Here is a 20,464-nt window from a genome sequence, read left to right on the forward strand (position 1 = left end):
GATCAGTGCAGGGATACGTTGATGCTCAGATAAAATCAGTTCTCAGAGATGAAGCCACAGATTCGCACTCTTCGCTTCTGCTCCTCTTCTCTCCTGCCCGTCCACCTGTCGATCTGTTGATGTTTTGCATGTTCCGTACTTCTCCTTTGTTTCAATTTGTACACCTGCAGTGTTTTTGCAGAAATAGTCATGCTCTTTGAACTTGTTCATACTTTGTGGCGTTACAACAACAATCTGCATTTTTTTTTTTTTTTTTTTTTTGCTATTATTATTTTATTTTATTGGGATTTTTTTGTGATGGACCAACTCAAACTAGCACACAGCTGTGGAATGGAATGGAAATCAAATCGTTTGAGAAGTGTGGCATGCATTTGGATTCATCCTTTAATCTAGTACAACCAATGGCTGCAGAGATCCACAGTTCAGGTGAAAGAATTTATAAACTGTTAATCATTCACTCAGTGGCAAGAAGAGTTATCACTGGAAATGGAGGCCATGTTTATCACAAGACATGTAGGGGACGCAGGAAACCTGTGCAAGAGTTTTCCAGTTGGGTGAGGCAAAATAAAGGTGTGGAGAAAGACCGACATTGTACATCATCTTGAACACATCATCCCTACAATACAAATACTTCAATACAACCACAGGAATAGTTTAGTATAATGCTGCTAGAATGTCAGTCAAAGTCAGTACCTAAAACTTTAAATATGTAAGAAAAATTTTAAGTTGCACTTCTCTGTCGTCGTCCACCCAATCTGACAGAGGTTGAGCTGTTTAAGAAGGGAGGAATGGACATACTTTTCAGTCTCTCAAGGTCCAAAGATGACAGGAATTGTCCTTCTGTAATTAGAGTTTAAGGTTTTCTTTGAAAATGTTAACTTCAGTGAGTCAAATAGAAATGCACAGCTTTATTTTTTTTTAAACAAGAAAACTTTTGGAAAACGTAAATTTTAATTTTTTTTCTTCATGCGGCACTTTGTGTCGCTCTGTCACTTAAGAGAAGCTTGTTGTTGTAACGAACATCTGCACGATTCTTTGAGCAAATGGTATGTTACTAATGCACTTTGTGCTCCTTTCTTCTTTCTTTTTCCTCTATCTGCCTTTCTCTTCTCTGCCTTCTGTGTTTGTCATTTTTGGCTCCTTGTTTTTCCCCACACCATTTGTTTAAATCCTCATTTCTTGTTCCCTATGTCTTTTGTTTGTGTCTATATATTTTTCTGCTATTATTTCTTTTCCTGCTTTTCGGCTCTCTTTGCTACTTAAGATGATGCCTCTGATAAAACGGATGGTAAGATCATCTCACTCTGCTTCATCCCTTTGCTTTCTCCTTTAATCACTTCATCTCGGCTTATTTATACTATAATGACCACAGCGCCCCCTGCTGTCCATCTTGGACACATTGAAGTTATCATATGATTTTAATTTTAAACTAGGAATCTAACCATTTTGCATTTAATTCAAACTGGTTCAATCAGATATCTTTATGTCAGGGCATGCAGGATGTGTTTTGAGTCATGTGATGATAGAGATACACTTTAGAAAGTGGAACCACATGTTTACAACCTGCTCCCTTTTTGTCTGTCTGTAGGGACCAGATCAGACAATGGTAAGATTCCTGTTAGGTTTGTGTTGGTGTTTGGGGATATTCTAGGCTAGAAAACCCAGTTATAGATCCAACAGTTATTTGTAGAAATCCAATATAGTTTTTTTTTTCTCTTTTCTGCGTTTTTCATAGTTGAAGAATGATTGAAATAATTCTAAAAAAAAAAAATATGCAAATGCTCAAGCTAATGTAGTTCTTCTCTTCTAGCATTTCGCATTGCAAACTAACAGAGTAGTGCGAGATTAATTCATTAATAATAATAATAATCAACTAAATTGCTGCTTTTAACAAAGAAAATAATCATTACTATAATCATAATAATCCACTGATTATTGTACAATGCGAAGGCTTCCTGCTTGATTAAATCCTCCAATTACTTTGCGATATTTGGTGGCTTTAGATTATTTTTCTTATTTGCCGCTGAACCATCCCTGCTGTTTGCATCTGCAGCTGGCTGATTGAATGTTTACAGAGCAACTTTCAGTGTTAGATGCTTTCCCATCAGCTGCTGGCGCTCCTTTGCTTTTGGGCTTTGTTCTGCTGCAGACGGTGTGCTTTAGGCAGGAAGTCAATGTTTGTCGTCCTCCTTCACACGCAGGCCGAGTTCGTACCAAGCAGCCCTTGTCGACCGCCAGCACTGTGTCGAGCCAGGTGGACTCCCGAGGGCGCAGCCGCACCAAGATGGTCTCCCAGTCGCAACGTAAGTAACTTTTCCACCCCATCCTCTCTTGGCAGAGGATTCTTTTCCCTTTGACCTTCGGCGTCGCAGACATGTGGGTGCGTGCGTAAGGTGTTTGCCAGGATTCTTGTTTTCCCAGGATTTGATTGTGGAGTTTCACAATTTGTTGCCGTCACGGTAACGATAAGCTCCATGTTAATGTTTTTGTGCCTTCAGGTTCCGACGAATCCGATTGCACGCCAGGTATCCTATCTGTTTGTCGGAGTGTGCTTGTCTTTGTGTCCCACAGTGGGATTGGTGGCTCACCTGCTGCTGCTCTCATTCCGATCAAGGTGTTTCATTAAAAAGAGTAGTGTTTGTATTTCCCCCTGCATGCCGTGTCTCATCACTGAGGTTGGTGTGGTGAATATGTTGCTTTACGCAGCCTTAGCGTGGCTTTGGCTAATATATTAAGAAAGGTACTTTCATCAGAAGTATTAATATCTCTTATTTTCATATTTTGTCCACTTCCAGCCACGAACGTCAATATATTTAGGAGTGATGGACCAGTGGTATCCAAACCTTTTGACAAGTCAAAAGGACATGTGGGCCTCAATTTCTTTTGTTTCACAATTAAAAGTGAAAAAATGTCAGTTTTTGAACAGACCAATATTTTGATATTTAAAGGTGATGAAAATGCTTTCAAGTAACATCTGCTAAGAATTGGAACAGGAAAATGCCTATAAGAATATTTTTCATGTTCAGATTTTTTTTTTTTTTTTGGCTGAATCTAGTTTTTTTTAAATTATTATTATTATTATTCATCACTTTAAATTATTTTCAAAAATGCCTCATTTTTGACTAATTTTAAATCTCTTTTAAACTTTTCAAGAAAGCCATATCAATTAGATGGAAACAATATAATGATTTTATTTCCTAAGAGCTGGATCTGTCTGGGCTTTATGTTTGCACAACATAAAGTAGAGAGATATTGACTTTGTTTAGTTAAGCATTTGTTTACTTATCTCAAGGAATGTTGTTAATACAACACTCAATGGAGTTATTAAGTTTTCAGAATATTGTTTAGCCCTAAGTAGCAAGTAAGTTTAAACTTGAGGGGTTTTTTTGGGGCAGGGTCGGGTAGATTTTGCAGCTGCTTTATCCAGGAAGACTGAGGGGAAAACCTGTCTCTTTAGATCTTAAAGGTTTTAGACCTCTGGTGAATCACATAGAATCCCTATACAATGAATTATATGGAATAGTTCAAGCAGCATGAATGCTTTTTAAGGTACAAATCACCCACCCTATGTGTGGCATAGCTGAACACTGACCATTTAGACAGAGAGCCACTTTCAGGTTTTCTCATCAGACTTTTAAACCCTGAATCCCAGGATTCATTTTATAGCTGTAAAATGAGGCTTAAAGATGTTCCCCAGGTGCGTGAGAGAGAAAGAGTGTTGTTGTTTTTTTTTTTTATTATTATTATTATTTTAAAGATTTATATTTCCTCATTGTGACAGGTAGACCAAACATGCACTGCTTTTCCCAGTCAACCATCTGCAGCTGGTTCAGTTTGTCTGTGCTCTTGTTTTCTCTTTGGCGATTTGATTTGACTAACATGCCGAAGCTTCACCTTCACTGTTGCTTTGAAACACAAGGATCTCTGCTTTCTCACTCCCATGACGCTTCTGCATTAACCCATAACTCATCTGATTTAACCCGCTTTTCCTTCGCCTTCCTCCTTACCTCTGCCCTCTCCCCCTTCTCTCAACCAATGGGCTTAATGTCTCAGGATCTCAGTCTGCTAACCCTGTTGGTGGTAAGGCTACAGCGCTACTGTTTTTCTTTGTTCCTTCACTCCCTAATTCTAGTCTGTCTTGTTTCCTTTGTTCCCCTGACTTCTCTTTTCTGTATTTTTAGCCATGTTGCACTTAGACAAATCACTTTAAAGCTCCCGCACTGTGGCCAAGGCATGCTGGGATTTGTAGTTACAGATTATGGATGCTTAGTTTTCATCCTAATCACTTCGCTTTGGGAGCGCCGAGTTTTTGCACCCTCTCGCATTTGGATTTGCAAAAGATTCAGTTGCTTTTTTTTTTTTTTTTTTTTTTTTCCACTTACATTTGTGTGTCTATTAACTATAAGCAAATAAGCCATGAAAACATAACTGGTCACTTTTTGCAACAAGCCGCCTGATTAGACCAGACAGTGTGATACTTTGTAGCGTATATAAACATAATTTTGTCTTTAATATGTTTAAGTTAGGTGCTTGTTGCTCAGTGTTGATGGTGTGTGTGTGGATTTAGATCAGTTTTTATCTGTCACACAGGGACAGACTGATCTGCATTCCTGTGTTCAAATATGAAGAGGTGTGGTAGTCCAGCATAATGTAGAGAGCTGGAGCTTGTTAATCCAAACTCACATCGCACATCTAACTGTTGTCCTGAGGGTTGTGGTAGAACAAATCACTAGAGTACACTGCAAAAACACAAAATATCTTAGTGCACTGGAAATGAGACAAAACTAACAGAGAAGTAACTTTTCAGCAGAAAAGTCTGTAATTGTAATTGTAAGCTTGTTTTGAGTCTGTAATTCCTAAATAATGAAAAAAGTAATGGAATAAGGCATTTTTTCCCATATTATAAAACATAATATGGGTAGTAAAATTTCCTAAGAATTGCAACAGGAAAATGACAATAATGCCATTAGTTATAATGTAATGTGTTTTTTCCTCTGGTCAGTTATGTCATTTATAACTTGCACTTTTGATCAATAGATAGGAATTATTGACTTAAAACAAGCTAATATATTGTGCTGAAAAGTTACTTGTAAGTTATTGAACTTGAAATAAGTCAAAACTAAAACATTTGCCATTGAAACTAGACTAAAAATACTTGGTAAAATTTTGTTTTTGCAGTGTAAAAAACTGTGTGGGCTTAGCACTCGGAGACAGGATCCCCAGGGAAAAGAGGATATTAGATTGTAAGATTAGTGTATTGATAATCCTTAAAAATCTTCCATTTCAATAGATATGTGGAGTACAGGTCAGCTAAATTTGATATCATGATTTAAAAACTATCCAATCTCTGTTGTATATTTATCCATATGAATGAATCCAATGTAGGTTGTCGTCATGCCAACCCCAGGAATCCTCTTTCCAGTCACACTGAACCCTGCTGTGTTATCTAATTACACACACACTGTATTTTAAGTTGTTGGCTATCATCTTCACAGCATTCTGTGCATTTATTGGCTCCCGTGGTAAACATGTACACAAACCCTGAAGATAAATGTTGTTTCTACGGCAGTAATCTCCCACTGAAAACATCAGAAAAGTCTTCCGTCGTCCTTGATAACATTTTAGAGAGAGTCACTCCAGATCGACCTGTTCTCCTCCTGTATTTGAATTATTGCTCTGACTGCAGCTATGGGCATCTGCTTTACTTGAACAGCATGTTCTCTTGTCTTTCTCATTTTGAAAAACTAGCCTCCATTATATTTATACAACCTGGAAGTCAGGAAATAAAACTTAAAGGTTCATGGACATTGATTATCTATGGAGTGAAGTGTAAAAAAGATGCAGTAAAGGAGATGGGGTTTATAATTTGAAAAAATCCGAGATTTAATAAATAAATAAATAAATAAAAAAACTAAACAAATTGAGCGTTTGGTTTCTGTTCATGGAATAAATATGTGGAACAATTTGTCTAAAGAAACAAAAGAGTTAATCAATTTTTACTTCTAAGAAAATAATATAATATTCTATCAAGTGTAATATTGACCCAGAGTGCTGTATCAAAGACAACATATCTTATTTGCTTAATATTATTTTTATACACGTTGCCTGTTTTGTGTTTATAGATCTATCTATATAGATGGTTGCTTGGTGCTTAGTTGCTTATAGTGTAGCCAATTCACTATTGAGACAAGGTGTAGAGTATATGAGATTTTTTTTTTTCTTCCAACCAACTACTCTTTCTCATTTGAAACTTTTGTTTATAAGAACTTGTGACATGTTCATTTAAAACAGTAAATAATTGAAATAAATGAATAAAATAAAATAAAAATGGTTTCAATTCTGTAAATTGTTAGATGTAACATAAGTGCATTTATTTCTAAACAAGAGAACTTATTTGTAGGGATTTTTGCACATTTTCACCTGGGGTGTCCAAAGGTGCACAGGGTGATTAAATGTTTTTATACACAGGACTGGAAGTGGGATAGTGTCTATTAATGTTGTGTCGTCTTCAGCTGCATCACTACGTTCCTCTCGTTGGTGGGACAGCGCTCTGACTTTCTTCTCCTTGTTTGTGTCTCCTCCTCTTCCTCTTCCTCCCTCTCCGAAGCCGGCAGTCGGAGCGGCTCTCCGGGTCGCGTGCTGACCACCACGGCGTTGAGCACCATGAGCTCCGGGGCTCACCGGGTGCTGGGCGGAGCCACCGGGGACGGACACAGGCGCAGCCGCATCCCCCGCAGCCAGGGCTGCTCCAGGGACTCCTCGCCCACTCGGCTCTCTGTCGGTGAGTACAACTCCGCTGGACTAAGCTCGTAAAAACCCCCGACTTCTGGTGTTCCTGTGTCATGCTTATGAAGGAGATGAATAAACACGCTTTGTTTATCAATACCAACTCTGCTTGATTTACCGTCTCCTTCTCTCCTCCTCCCGTTGCGTCCTCCGTCCTCTAGCTCCTTCTAGCTTTAGCTCAAACTACAACAGTGCCAGCAGAGGAGGTAAGGCTCCAGCTCCGACCCCTCCTCATCCTCAATCACCCCCCTTTCGCTCCTTGGTCACCTTCAAATCCATCATCCCAGCTCCATTCACCTGCCTCAGCTTCGTAGATCTCCTCTTTCTAATTTGTCTGACTCCATGGCTGTGCTTGTTGTGGTGATGGGCGGCCATATTCAGATGGACATGTGTCCACCTGTCCATACTAATCAGCAGTGGCTGTGTAACAAGGATCATGTTAGGTGGTGATTACCCCGGGATGGCTGAGTAGCTGCTCAAGATGGACAGAACAGTAAAGATGAGCATGCATCGCTCATCCTCTCACCCACTTGCTTCAATTGCTAAATTCACACTGAATGCCTCTTTTCTTTTTTCTAAACTGTGTTTAGTGAGGGGAGACGAATAAATTCTGAGAATGTCGGGCTGCTGGGTTCTGCAGGCGTTTTGCTCCTTAGAGGTGCATCTCATCATGATCCTCCCATTAGCTTCCCTGCTTAAGAAAAAGCATGATGCCTCCACAGCCATGTTTCATCGTGTACAGGATAATGTGACGCGTTAGCAGTCACATTATCCTCATTGGTCTTCAATTAACAGAAAATAGGTCCACATTATGTTTTTCCACATCTAACAGTTTGAAGGTATTGAACTGTGAGGACTGCTGGTGTTGAGATGCTTCCTAAGGACCAGTCAGCCTGGCTCATTGTTGTTTTTGTTTTTTTCTTGTTTGATATGTTTGTCTCCTTTTCTCTTTTCTGTCTCATGTCTTCATTCTTCTTATTCTGCTCCTATTCACGTCTTGTTTGGATTTCCTGACTTCTGGTTATCCGTTTCACTGTACGTTTTGTCTTCTTACAACCACTTCCCTCCCTTCCGCTTTCTCCTCTCCTGTCCTGCGATGTGCGTTTGGGTGGCGTTAGCTCGAGGCAGTCGTATCCCTCGGCCCAGTATGAGTCAGGGCTGCAGCAGGGAGGCCAGCAGAGAGAGCAGCAGGGACACCAGCCCCATACGCTCCTTCACACCTCTTGGTGAGTAGCAGTAAGAGGCGAAGTGCAGGGAGAATTTAGATGAGTGAGTCTGCAGACGTGACGTCATCTTTGGGTTCTAGTGCAACACATTTTCCCACCTGTTTAACTTTTTTTTCTTTTTCTTTTTTTTTCATTGCATTCAAACCCTCAATAGGGCTGGACATTAACTGTATTGTCGCAATAAATCTTTTTTTGTAAGATTTACATTTATTGTTGCCACAATAAATTCCAATTAATGTTTAAGAAACCCCGAACCGTCCGTATTATCTGGGTTATTTGTACTGTTTTCCTCCACTGTTCATTAATGGCGTATCACTAACAATCTATAATTAGAATATGTGATTAAATGCAATTAGTGTGTAGATTTTAGTGATACAAATCACACTACTTTGTGACTAGTGTCCTAAATGAAGTAATATTTGTGTTTGTGCTGTGTCATGCAGCCGAAGCCATCTAGTTGCATAAAAGAAATTAAAATTTTATTTTTTTTTTTATTGTCACTTATTGTAATGGTACCATAAAATATTGTGATAAAACTTGAAGTTCACATTACCCACCTCTAAACCCTCAGGGCATTTTATTGGGGTTTTATGTGACAGACCAACAAAAAGTGCTGGATGACTAAGGAATGGAAAAAAACTTGTTTTTAACATTTGTACTAATAATATCTGAAAAGTGTGGCATGTATTTGGATTCAGCTCCTTGTAGATTGTCAGACTGGAAGATAAACCTCCCAGGTATTTTGCAGCCTCTCAGGACAATGTGTTGTCACATTGTGCAGCTCGATCTACCAAATAGTCCTCAACAGATCCTCCCACCTGAGCAGCAGATCTCTGCAGCTCCTCCAGAATTACTACGGGCCTCTTGGCTGCTTCTCTCATTAATGCTCTCCTTGTTATTTCTTGGCACTCCCTCTCAAAATTTTCCCAGTTTGAGATGGTGAAGTGAACAGAGCTCTGAGAGACGGTCAAAGCTTGGGATTTTCTTTCATAAGCCAACTTTCTTTAAATTTCACCACATGCTGCTGCTTATTTGCTAATGTTCTCTATAAAATCTCCGACGCCTCCACAGAGCAGCTGGATTTATGCTGAGATAAAAATGTTTACAGGATGACTCTTATGTGGAAATCAGATGACTTCTTACCCGAAGTCTGGCTGAAGACATATGCACAACACACTTTTTCCAGACTTTTCTTAGTTTTTAAGCTACTTTTTGTTGGTGTTCCATATAAAATCTTGTATCTAAATCAAATGCATTCATAATATGAAACAGTTGAGGGATCTTGAATAACTATAACTGCTGCAGTAAGTGTTGCTCTTTAGCTGACTTTCTTTCTGCGTTCACACGCTGCACTCACTGTCACATTCCTGCGTGTGATTCTTGTGTTTGCGTGAGCGGCTGCTAAACTCTGTGTGTGTGTGTGTGTGTGTGTGTGTGTGTTTTAATCTCGGTTGCAGCAACTCGGAGCTACTCCCGCTCCACTGGAGCGCTCCACACACCTGATGCTTTTGGGGCTGCAGGTGAAGGCTGAGTACATCTATTTCTTTGCCCTCCATCCACCCCACCTTCTTGGCCAAACTTCTCTCGCCGTTTTTCTTTGACGTCCTTTCCAGCTCCACCCATCTTGTCCTGCTTGTCATCGGTCGTTGTTTTAATTTGGTTTTTAACGTTCTGCTCTAGGATGTCGAACCCCCTCCAGTGGAATCGCATGCTTCCGCCCGTTCAGTTGCCAGTTGATAACTATTTTTCTGTGTTTTTTTTGTTTTTATATCCATTTTGTTTTTTCTTTATTTAGCTTCGACCCTTCTCTGCAGGATCGCCAACATGCTCTCTTTGTGTTCTTAAGCCATCCTTTCTTCCCCCAGTGGCAAGTTCAGTGTCGTCTAACAAGTCATCACATTAACTTCCAGGGTTGACAATCGGGATGTGATGTTGTGTGAATGTTGGTGAGGAAGAGGATCATCTGTGGATCCGGCTGAATGGAGGACAGAGAGCGTTTTCCTTTTATCCTGAAGGTTTATTAACAGCTCGGTTTTCCATATTTTCCCCTCCTCCCTCTCTTTGCGACTGTCTCGGCCCACAGGATCGGGTTTTGGCATCAGCCAGTCCAGTCGTCTTTCTTCTTCGGTCAGTGCCATGAGGGTCCTCAACACTGGCTCCGACGTAGAGGAGGCCCTCGCTGATGCGCTGGTACGTACACTAAACTCTGAAACCTCACATGGAGACACACTCCAGTACTCTGCAATGAATGTGCAGCTTACATCTCCTCGGGTGCATGTCTGCGTGTTCTCTAATCCCGGCTTCTACCTCTGTTTAATGCTGTCAGCTGGTGGGAGACATGAGATCTAAGGTCAGGTTCTTCTCCTGGATCATACCTGTGTGTGTGTGTGTGTGTTGTTGTTGCTTAGATGTGCTCCTTTAGGATGTGTCGTGTTTATTTTCTGCCTCTCCCCCTCCCTTTACGCTCACCGGTTCTGTCTGTCTTGCAGAAGAAGCCGGCACGGCGGCGGTACGAGAACTACAGCATGTATTCTGACGACGACGCCAACAGCGACGCATCCAGCGCCTGTTCGGAGAAATCCTACAGCTCGAGGAACGGAGGGGTCATCCCCACCTACATGAGGCAAACTGAAGACGTGGCTGAGGTAGACACCGAGGGAAACGTTTTGTCTGTACTTAATTTGACAGACATCACAAAGATTTGCACGGTTTTTGTTTTCAATTTGCTGCGAGTCAAGTAGGAGACTCTTGTCACAAAAAACCAAAACTAAACTTTGTTCTGCATAAACAGTGTGGTGGAAAACTAGCATAAAATCCTTAATAAACCATCTGCGTTGTGTGACTTGGTGGCGGCGGCAGCAATTTGAGGTTGTTACGTTGCTAATGGGGAAAAAGTTAAAGGTTACCTTTTTGAGTACAGTGTATTTTTTACAATACAAATACACTGTAGGTCTGAACAATAATCAAATTTTTTTTATATATCAAATTTTTGTAAAATCTGGATTTCTTTTCACCAATTCTGTCCATGGGTTTCCATAGTTCAGAGTGATTTTAGCTCACCTAAGAAGTACCATCTTTTTTGACAAGCGATAAACTTTGTATCCAGGTCTACATCCAGAAGGAATGATTGAAATGAAGAAAAAAAATTTAAGATGTTTTCTGTCATGTATGTATTTCTAAGTAGGTAGAAAGTTGAATTTTAGATTAAAGAAAGTCTAAAGCAGATCTTTCAGCTGTTTCTCTCTTGCAGAGAGAGATGAATCTTAACGTGCCTCGTTTGCTGTGATCCCCAGGTGCTCAACCGCTGCGCCAGTGCCAATTGGTCTGAGAGGAAGGAGGGACTTCTGGGCCTGCAGGCTCTGCTTAAGAACCAGCGAACACTCAGGTCAGCCTCAGAACAAGCAGGTTTTTCTTGTTTTGTTTGTTTTGTTTTTAAAGATAAACTCATGGAGGGTTTTCATCTGAATCTTTTCTCTCCCTCCTCAGTCGGGTGGAGTTGAAGAGGTTGTGTGAAATCTTCACCAGGATGTTTGCAGACCCTCACAGTAAGGTATGAATGCATGCATACACCCATACACACGCACGCACACACACGCGCGCACACACACACATCACCTCACAAATCTCATTATTCATCTACTTTAATTTTGGTTTCCGTTAACTTTGTTTATCCCACCATCCCTCACTGTACCGGATTCTGCCAAATCCCAAGCAGTGTTACCGTCTTTCAGTGCGCACACACTCACCTCAGCAGTCCTTCTGCACATCCGTTTCAACCGATTTTGGCCAACAAATGGGATAAACAGGAGAAAAACGTGTGGATACACTCCTCCCAACATGAACACTGGCATGCAGAGTGCGACATGCTCTGTTTTCTAACGGCATGTTTGGTTGTTTTTTTTTGCGTTTGACCTGAAACTCTCCGCCGTCCTGTGGGATTGCTCTGTCACCGTTCAGCAGTCAACCAGCTGGCTGCGCTCTTTGCATTCACTTCCACTCACTTTTTTTTGCTCTCGTTTCCCCTCCCAACAACCCTGACTGCATAAAAATGAATAATTTTTTTTTAAATCACATGGACACCCGCACTCCCCCAATGTTTGGGCTGCCAGCTCTTCTTCTCTGACTAACCAGCTGTGGTTCGCCCCTTCTAACACTGCCGCCTTTCTTTCGGCGCTGTGACTCCTCCGTTGCCTCACACACCCAGTGTGAGGCGCGCGAGCTTTCCTCCCTTCTCACTCGTTTGACGTGTGACGATTTGATGAATTTCAGCGAGACTCCGGCAGGGTGTACGGCTCGGCAGAATCCGGTATAAGCTCAGCCTCCTTCAAGGTACCGCATCTCATCATGGACGCCTCTCCTCCCTTCATCTCTCCGCTCCTACATTTAAGTTTTCTCCCTGTCATTTCATAAATTTTGTTTCTTTTTGTTTGCTAAAGTGCACACAGCATTTCGTTCGATTTAAAAACACTTTGAAGATTTTGAAATCTTTAAAGATGGATCTTAGTTTGACAAGCTGAGTAAAAGTTTGGTTAGGATGCTAACAGATGTGTGTTTCTGTCTCCCTTATGCCACCCCCACCCTGGAACTCTCTGTAGAGAGTAAGTTTGGCCAATCGGTGTCACTGTTTTTATCTAACTGAATGGAAATCTGCTTCATTAATCTGATTGGTTAATCAGTAATCGAGGTCGTTAACATCCACTAACCTGCCTGACCATTCGCTGTCCTGCTGAAATCAACTACTTGCTCATAAAGATGGTTACCGCTGGTTACCCCGTAACCTGACTGACTTTTAATTCATCAAGCAAAAGGGTGATTGTGTCTGTTCTTATGTCGTTTTGGGTGATTTTGTTGAATCGGTGATTGGGCGTAAAATGATCTGCTGCCACAATAAATACCTACTAACTCCATAATGGGAACTAATTCTTTTCTTGCATCATCCCAGCTCAGGGTAACCTGTGTGCATGCATCTGTGTGTGTCTGAGGATGAACTCCGTAGAGCGGCTGAATCAACCTTAACAATAAGGCGTTATCGGGGTGGTGTGTGTGTGTGTGTCTAGGTGTTCAGTATGTTCCTGGAGACCCTGGTGGACTTCATCCTGGTCCATAAGGACGACCTCCTAGACTGGTTGTTCGTCCTGCTCACACAGCTGCTGAAGAAGATGGGAGCCGACCTGCTGGGTTCTGTCCAGGCCAAAGTCCAGAAAGCTCTGGACGTCACACGGTGAGCGCCGACATCTCACTCGCAGGCTGGCATGTTAGGACAAGATCGCACAAAGATTTGGACACGATTGCTGTTTTTACAGAGAGGCATTTTACCTCCTGCACTAAATCGTGGATCATAATCACAACATCACCACCTTGCAGGTTACTTTAAATTGAAAAGTACACAAAGATACATCAGACATCAGAAAAAGACCAAAGAATTTAAAAAAATGTTTTATCAATAATTAGGACTGGGCAAAGAAATCAATGCTATGGATTAATACAATTTTGGATTTCCAAAGATTTCATTTTCGTAATCTATTCCATGAGTTTCCACATTTAAGAGTCTTAGTTTTTCTTCTATTTATTTGGACTTTGAATTCAGATCAACTCTATGGCGGAATATTAGGGCCAGGCTGCATTTTTTGTTAAATGAAAAAAGTCCTAATAATAGGAGAATAGAGAAGTAATCTTATGGGAATTCCAAAATAACACAAAATTTAAATGAGGAATGCTGAGCATCCTGTGAAGTTTTACTTTTACAAGTAGTATTTAATAGAAGCACTTCATCAGTATCAAATTATTATGAGGAGCAGAAATTCGAAACAATCATTCAAACAATTGCGCATGTTTTAAAGAGCAGATTTTTTTTTTCATTAAAACAACTTCCTTTCTCATAATTTGATTAGGTTTCTTCTAGTAAAATTGTGCCTGTTTTCTGCTAATATTTTGACTATATTCTTGGAATTAAACAAATTCTAGTATCGTGGGCCTGATGCTCCATCATACAACTCACTGGAGGGTTGATTGGAGTAAAAATCAATTAAATTGAGAAATCAGATCTGGTATGAAAAACATTAGAGATGCTGTTTTTAAGCCATGTCTCCCAAATCTATGAATAATCATAAATTTGTCATGTGATTCTTTTTATTTTATAGTTTTTGTTCACTAACCGCGATTGACAGTTGTATTTCTCTTAGTTTTAATTACCTGCATATAATTCTCATTTTAGCTAATCCTCCCTGCGGCGTTATTTGTGGCTGTGATAAAATGGTTGCTTATCTTCTCTGTGGATTAAAGTATGGCTCTTTGGTTTTCTTCTTCCAGAGAGTCTTTTCCAAACGACCTTCAGTTCACTATTCTCATGAGGTTCACTGTGGACCAGACGCAGACGCCCAGCCTCAAGGTACCGACTGTTTATGACGCCGTGTGTTTGAGTGCTTGAGTGGACGGGAAGCATGCACATGACGCTGCAAAAGAACGGCCATGGTCACTGCTTGGATTAACAGAAATCACTCTGGCTGTGCGTCCCAAAACCCTGAATTCCTGGACTGTGATTGGACGACGACGCCTTTTAACGCCATCAAGTTTGACCTCCGAGTCCCTGACCCCCGCCCCCACGTCACCCATCCATCTACCTGCTCCAGACATGCTCTCTCCTTTGTTACTTTTACCCCTGTTTCCACCGCTTCCTGTCTGATCTGCTTCATTTCCTGGACTCCAGGCTTGGGCACAAAATGATGTAGCCACTAGAATAATTTACTTGATGCAATGCAGGTCATGTCACTGCAGGTCATGTCACTCCAAAGTAATTCCCTTCTCTCCTAAAACTTAGAAAGCCTGTTGGCATTTGCCTGAAGCAGGAATGGTTATTCATTGAGCTGTGAGACCGAAGGAACTAAAAATTATCCAACATATAAAACAGTAAGAAGCTCGTACACGTTTGGTTTTGTCTGGGAAAGAAGAATTTCTTTAAGTTTGAAAGTTAATTCAGAATGGACAGAATATATTTGTGTTTTCAGACAGCTACATCATTCACTAACTTAAATCAATCCATCCGTCCGTTGTTTGATTCGTTCATCCGTCTATCCGTCCTTCTGTTGGATCATCCATCAATCAGTGGGTTAATCCATCCATCCTCCATCACTGGGTTAATCCTTCCTTTCATCCATCCATCAGTAGATTTAGAAACAGTCTAGTTTTCTGTGATTCGAGCATTTTGGGGTTTTCGAAGTATTAAAGCTACTCCTCCTGCTCCTCTACATTTCTCCCTCCTCCTCCTCCCGCCATGCTCCTCTACATCTCTCACCTCCTTCTGCCCTCCCCTGTCCTCGTCCCCCTGTCTCCCCGTTGATTGACGCGGTGCTTCTCCTCTCTCTCTCTGAAGCCTGTTCGGAGCTCGTGTTGCGGGCGAGGCAGGGGAGGGTCCGGGGTAAAATTGTTTCCCCCCAGAGCGCGGCGCCACGCTTGCTCTCTAGACGAGCAGGCCGCAGCCTGGAGCCAGTCCTCCCAGGTCAGTGCGCTCCGGGGGGAGCAATTATATGGCGCGCACGGTGCTGCTAAAGTGATTTGGAGGAAGTTCTCCCCTTGAGATGCAGATGTAGAAAGGCGTGAGATGAGGGCAGGATTCACTTGTGGAGACTGCGGTGAATGTTGGCATTTATTATTTCCTTTCTTTTGCCATTTGTCGCAAAGCATGAACATTGATGCTGTTTAGTTTGGCGATCTTCTCACCGATTCATCAAGACGTTTTGATTTTTCCCAGATCTGTAAAGGATCCGCTCTGGTTTTACACTCTCACTGTGAACGTTGGTGCTCGTTTCCATGTGTGTTTGTATCGTTTCTACCGTGTGTGTTCAGGTCAGCTTTAGCCGTCCCACGTTGGTGATTTGTGTAAACGTGTGTTTGTGGTGCAGGTGAAAGTGGCCATCCTGAAGTACATCGAGACGCTGACGCTGCAGATGGAGGCCTCCGACTTCGTGAACTCCAGTGAGACTCGACTCGCGGTTTCTCGCATCATCACCTGGACAATTGAACCCAAGAGCTCCGATGTCAGAAAGGTGCCGGCTCTCACCCTCATCGTGACTCTGAGCTTGAGTGCTGCAGTATTAATGAGTGGACTGAGAACCCGATTAGTTTATCATAAGTCTGGAAGTACAGCTTTTTGTTTTTCTCTGTTTCTCTCTCTTGAGATATGAATATTTCTTTGGCAGGATCTTCTGCCAGCCCCAATATTTTTGATTTTACCTTTTATTTTTCTAGGAAAGTCCCATTGAGATTAAAAGCTTCCTTCTCCTGACCAAAAAGCATCAAAGATTACACCATAGTTACAATAATTTGCACAATTAAAGAGCTATAAAAATATTTAAAAACAGTCACTGTTTAACAAAGTCATCTCCATTGCTCTTTCTGGTTTTAAAAATGTGGACTGAAATTAGTTCAGTTAATTTTCAGTCTTTTTGCAACATGTTACTGTAGATCATAAGTGTCTAATTCATTTTTGTTTTGGGCCAAATCAAGACCATGAATGCTCTTGAAGGGCCGGTTGTGCCAGAATGTATTGATAAAATACACTGTTCAAATATCAATGAATTCTTAAAATTAAATTATATTATTAAACATCTTTTTATTCCCTCCAGGATTTGGTAATCCTGCCGTAGCAGGACTAATCTGGCCTGCTGACTCATTAAACCAGCCAAATCTGGTCTGCTACAGCAGGCCAGATTTGGCCCACAGGCCTTGAATTTGACACGTGATGTAGACAGAGCCGAGTAAATAAAGCTACTTTTTCATAGTTTCGAGTGGGGAAATTAAACAGAACAAAAAATTATCATTTGAACGCAAAGAGTAAGAATCGACTCCTCTCTGTGTGATCAGATCACAGATGTAGGATGACGAAAGCACATATTTTTTGCTACTAAACGAAATGTTTTCATGAAGTATTTTGCGTCTCCACAGGCAGCCCAGGCGGTTCTGATCGCCCTGTTCCAACTCAACACTCCGGAGTTCACCATGCTGCTGGCAGCTCTTCCCAAAACCTTCCAGGATGGAGCCACCAAGCTGCTTCAGAACCACCTGAAGAACACGGGCAACACGGCCCAGGTGGGTAGACTGGAACATAAAGTGCAAGGCCACACGAGTTAAAAAGGGAGATGTTTAAACATCCTTTATAAATCATTACAAAATCATGTAACAACCGGCGACAACTCTGTGTACTTTTTGCCACGTTTTCAGGCACCAATGGGAAGCCCTTTGACGCGTCACACCTCCCGATCGTCTGCCAACTGGTCCAGTCCCGTCACTTCACCTACCAACACCTCACAAAACACCCCGTCACCAAGGTAACACGTCCTCTGTGACACAGTGGGGCTCTTTTTTTATTTTTATTTTATTTTTTTTTAAAAAGGATCAGAAAAATTTTAGATGTTTAAATGATGATTTGCAAAACTAGATTTCTTTAGAAGGTTGATGAGATAACAGCATGATAAATATGATTTTATTTAACGGCCAAACATCGCGGCTTCATAAAAAGTACCTAAAAAATAAAGAAAAATGCATATTTAATGACATGTCTTTTTTTCAGCTTATTGTTTAATGAAAACAACACGAAATTGTAATTTATAAAATGGAATTGTTTGCATTGTTTGTTTGGCTGTACATTCATCTCAAGCATGAAGTAAAGTTTAACTAATAAAATTGGAGCTCTAATCATGAAAAATTGGAAACGCCTCGATATTTATTAATACCATGTGAGTTTTTATAGAAGAAACAAAACAACAACAAAGAACCGAGCAGATCTGTGATTTGCAGTGCGTTTGACTACGACCCGGAGAACCTGAATTCTGAGGACATCTACAGCTCCCTGAAAGGCGTCACAGAGGCGATCCAGAACTTCAGCGTCCGGAGCCAGGAGGACATGAACGAACCCGTCCAACGGCGAGAAGGAGACGACGTGAGTTGATATGCAGGCTCTGATGACTGATGCATGTTTGCAGCCTCTGAGCGTCGCCTAATGGACATGTGTTAAGACATTTCTGCTGTAGATGCATCTACAGCACTAGAAAAAAATAAAGAGTCCACTACAGTGAAATCCATTGAAAACCTCCTGGTTATTCCACCAAACATTGATTTCTGAACTCTGCCTGAGTTAAAACATTAGTATTGTTGTTTCTAAATGAATATGAACTTATTTTCTTTGCATTATTTGAGGTCTGAAAGAGCTGTAGATATAAGGGCCCTGACTGCAACATTTTGATTCATTACACAGACTTTTAATGTAGTTAGTTTTCTAACATATAAAGGTTCAGGCAAGAACCTTTAAATTTGGATGTTTTTGGTATGCTTTTAATTCTAGTGCAGAAGTTTTAAACAGAAATGGGCAGCAAAGCTCCTTCTCTTTGCACACCGGGGGTTAATTTTTTGCTTCAAAATCAATCTGAGGGGATGCTGGAGAGGACTGTTTACACTTTCAAGTGAGATATCACTTGAAAAATGTCTCAAAACAACAGCATCACAAAAATTACAGGGCCAATTTGTCGGCCAAAACAATTTATCGTGACAGGTCTAACCGCTGGTTTGTGTGGCATAAACATCTTCAGTGCTAGTCGGGCTGAAATAACCCGGGGTTACCGGGTTAGCATATCGAAGTAGATCATAACTCTGATGTTTGAAGGCCTGACAGGCAGGCAGCAATGAAGCCGTGTTTTCCTAGATTTACCACACACTCATGTACTGTGTGTGTGTGTGTGAGAGACTCTGACATGTGATCCCTCTCTCTTCGTGGGAACCGAGGGACGTACAGTCGCTGTTTATGGGAAGGGTGACTGTAAAGAAAATCCTCTGCAAACAGTCTTCGCATGTCAATAATGTTCTGCCAGCTTTGCCGCCTAAATTCAAGAATAATTTGCTATTTTCAGCCGCTCCTCTAGTCGGGGTGCATGTTGAGGGTAAATTTATGACTCAAGGCGTCCCGCAGCCTTTCCTAGGAACACGGCCCCCCTTTTAAGGACACAGTGTTCTCCAGTACAGAGGTGTGACCTCCTGACATTTTCTCCATGACATGCATCTGAAATCTAACCAGCCCACATTTCATCAGCACACCTGACTCATCAAACCGGCCCATACATAGTCGCCTTTTAATGCTTTGAGTGTAAACATACACACACAAACAGGACCACCCTGCGCTGTGCTCTGCTTCTCACATGTCGAACTTCACAAAGCCTCTGATAAACAACGTCGACAAGAAGAAATTCCTGGTATTTTCAGGCTAGACATAAAAGACCTGCACCTTACGCTGCAACTTTAAACGTGAGCTTGGCTCCGGTGCAAAAACTGTATGCATCACTGGTTGTTTAAGGTTCTCTACTGTGTTTTATCATATTTATGACAAGTTAGAGACATGCAGCGCTGTAGCAACACTAGGAAAGTGATCCATTTCACTGTCTCTGTTCATTGCTGTAAACTGACTCCAGATTTCTTTGAGTCAATAAATAAGGGCACAGCTGCAACGCCAAGAGTCGATTAACAAACTGAAGACGTACGGAGGTTTTTAAAAATATCTGGATTCAAAACAACAATCGATTTGTTTCTTTTTTTTTTTTTTAAATGAGAAGTAAAGTTGTTTTTTTATTTTTGTTTTGGGTATGCAGAGCATTTTGTGACATGGTACTCATATTTATACAGCATTTGATGCTCTTGAGCCACTTCCATTATCGTATACCGCTCTGCTAAATTATTTTATCAAGATCTTAAGATTCCAATTTGATAGTTAAAAAAAAGAATTTTATTTTATTTTATTTTTTACTTGAAGCAAATTTTAATAAAAGATGACCACAGATAAAACCCTACCTTACCTGACCCAGAAAGGAATAAGTGGCTAACATAATTCCTGCTGGTGCCAAATGTCGTTGAGCTTAAATCTCACTACTTAAGGTCAACCTTGAGCCCAAGCTGCCACCTCCGCTTTACTAAATTTTGCACAAACATTTGCTTTTAGTTCTGGTTTGTGAAGCCAAGGCTTTCCTGTTTGTGCTGCTGTCATTTTTAAGAAAGTAATAAAGGTTTACAATAAGGTCATCAAAAGGTCAGTCTTGCCCTCCACATTTAAGTCCGACAAAAGTTGTGTGTAATTGTGCTACAGTCCAGCCAACATTTGTATCTCTGTATCGTATCATTTGATATTGGTAATGTATTGTCTCTCTTTTTTTTTTCTTTTTTTTTAAATATCTGAAATACTTCCAAACTGTTTGCAGAACCTTTCCCGTTTTATCCACAGTTTCCTCTCAAGCTATTGTACTAATTTTTGTTGTTTTTTTTTAGTATTTTTAAACGGTTGTGGGGAAACCTTAAACTGCTGCTGTCTAAGTTACTCTACAGGTTGTTGCTAGGTAACCACATGTTACTTAACAGGTTGTTGCTTGACAACCAAAGAACGAACGAGTGAGTGAAAGAGTTGATTCCTCTGACAAACC

The 20,464-nt window shown here is 41.0% G+C and overlaps 1 protein-coding gene across 42 annotated transcripts in view; it reads left to right on the plus strand.

The window, feature by feature from the left end:
- clasp2 (cytoplasmic linker associated protein 2) overlaps positions 1-20,464 on the plus strand; it is a 58,467-nt gene that overhangs the window by 33,350 nt on the left and 4,653 nt on the right. For 4 of the 42 annotated variants that reach the window (XM_044138588.1, XM_044138608.1, XM_044138632.1 and 1 more), the window contains 21 exons: positions 1,265-1,288; positions 2,202-2,303; positions 2,499-2,525; positions 4,054-4,080; positions 6,608-6,781; positions 6,948-6,992; positions 7,905-8,012; positions 9,470-9,532; positions 10,096-10,202; positions 10,339-10,362; positions 10,502-10,657; positions 11,306-11,397; positions 11,499-11,562; positions 12,282-12,341; positions 12,608-12,610; positions 13,070-13,233; positions 14,322-14,400; positions 15,911-16,054; positions 16,953-17,096; positions 17,229-17,335; positions 17,805-17,946. In XM_044138588.1, the coding sequence (XP_043994523.1) occupies positions 1,265-1,288; positions 2,202-2,303; positions 2,499-2,525; positions 4,054-4,080; positions 6,608-6,781; positions 6,948-6,992; positions 7,905-8,012; positions 9,470-9,532; positions 10,096-10,202; positions 10,339-10,362; positions 10,502-10,657; positions 11,306-11,397; positions 11,499-11,562; positions 12,282-12,341; positions 12,608-12,610; positions 13,070-13,233; positions 14,322-14,400; positions 15,911-16,054; positions 16,953-17,096; positions 17,229-17,335; positions 17,805-17,946 (1,856 nt within the window). Of the gene's footprint in view, positions 1-1,264; positions 1,289-1,588; positions 1,607-2,201; positions 2,304-2,498; positions 2,526-4,053; positions 4,081-6,607; positions 6,782-6,947; positions 6,993-7,904; positions 8,013-9,469; positions 9,533-10,095; positions 10,203-10,338; positions 10,363-10,501; positions 10,658-11,305; positions 11,398-11,498; positions 11,563-12,281; positions 12,342-12,607; positions 12,611-13,069; positions 13,234-14,321; positions 14,401-15,910; positions 16,055-16,952; positions 17,097-17,228; positions 17,336-17,804; positions 17,947-20,464 lie in introns of all 42 variants that reach the window. The other 38 variants (XM_044138589.1, XM_044138591.1, XM_044138597.1 and 35 more) reach the window with 38 other exon arrangements.

Source organism: Gambusia affinis, linkage group LG14 (genome assembly GCF_019740435.1).
Source record: "Gambusia affinis linkage group LG14, SWU_Gaff_1.0, whole genome shotgun sequence".
NCBI lineage: Eukaryota > Metazoa > Chordata > Actinopteri > Cyprinodontiformes > Poeciliidae > Gambusia > Gambusia affinis.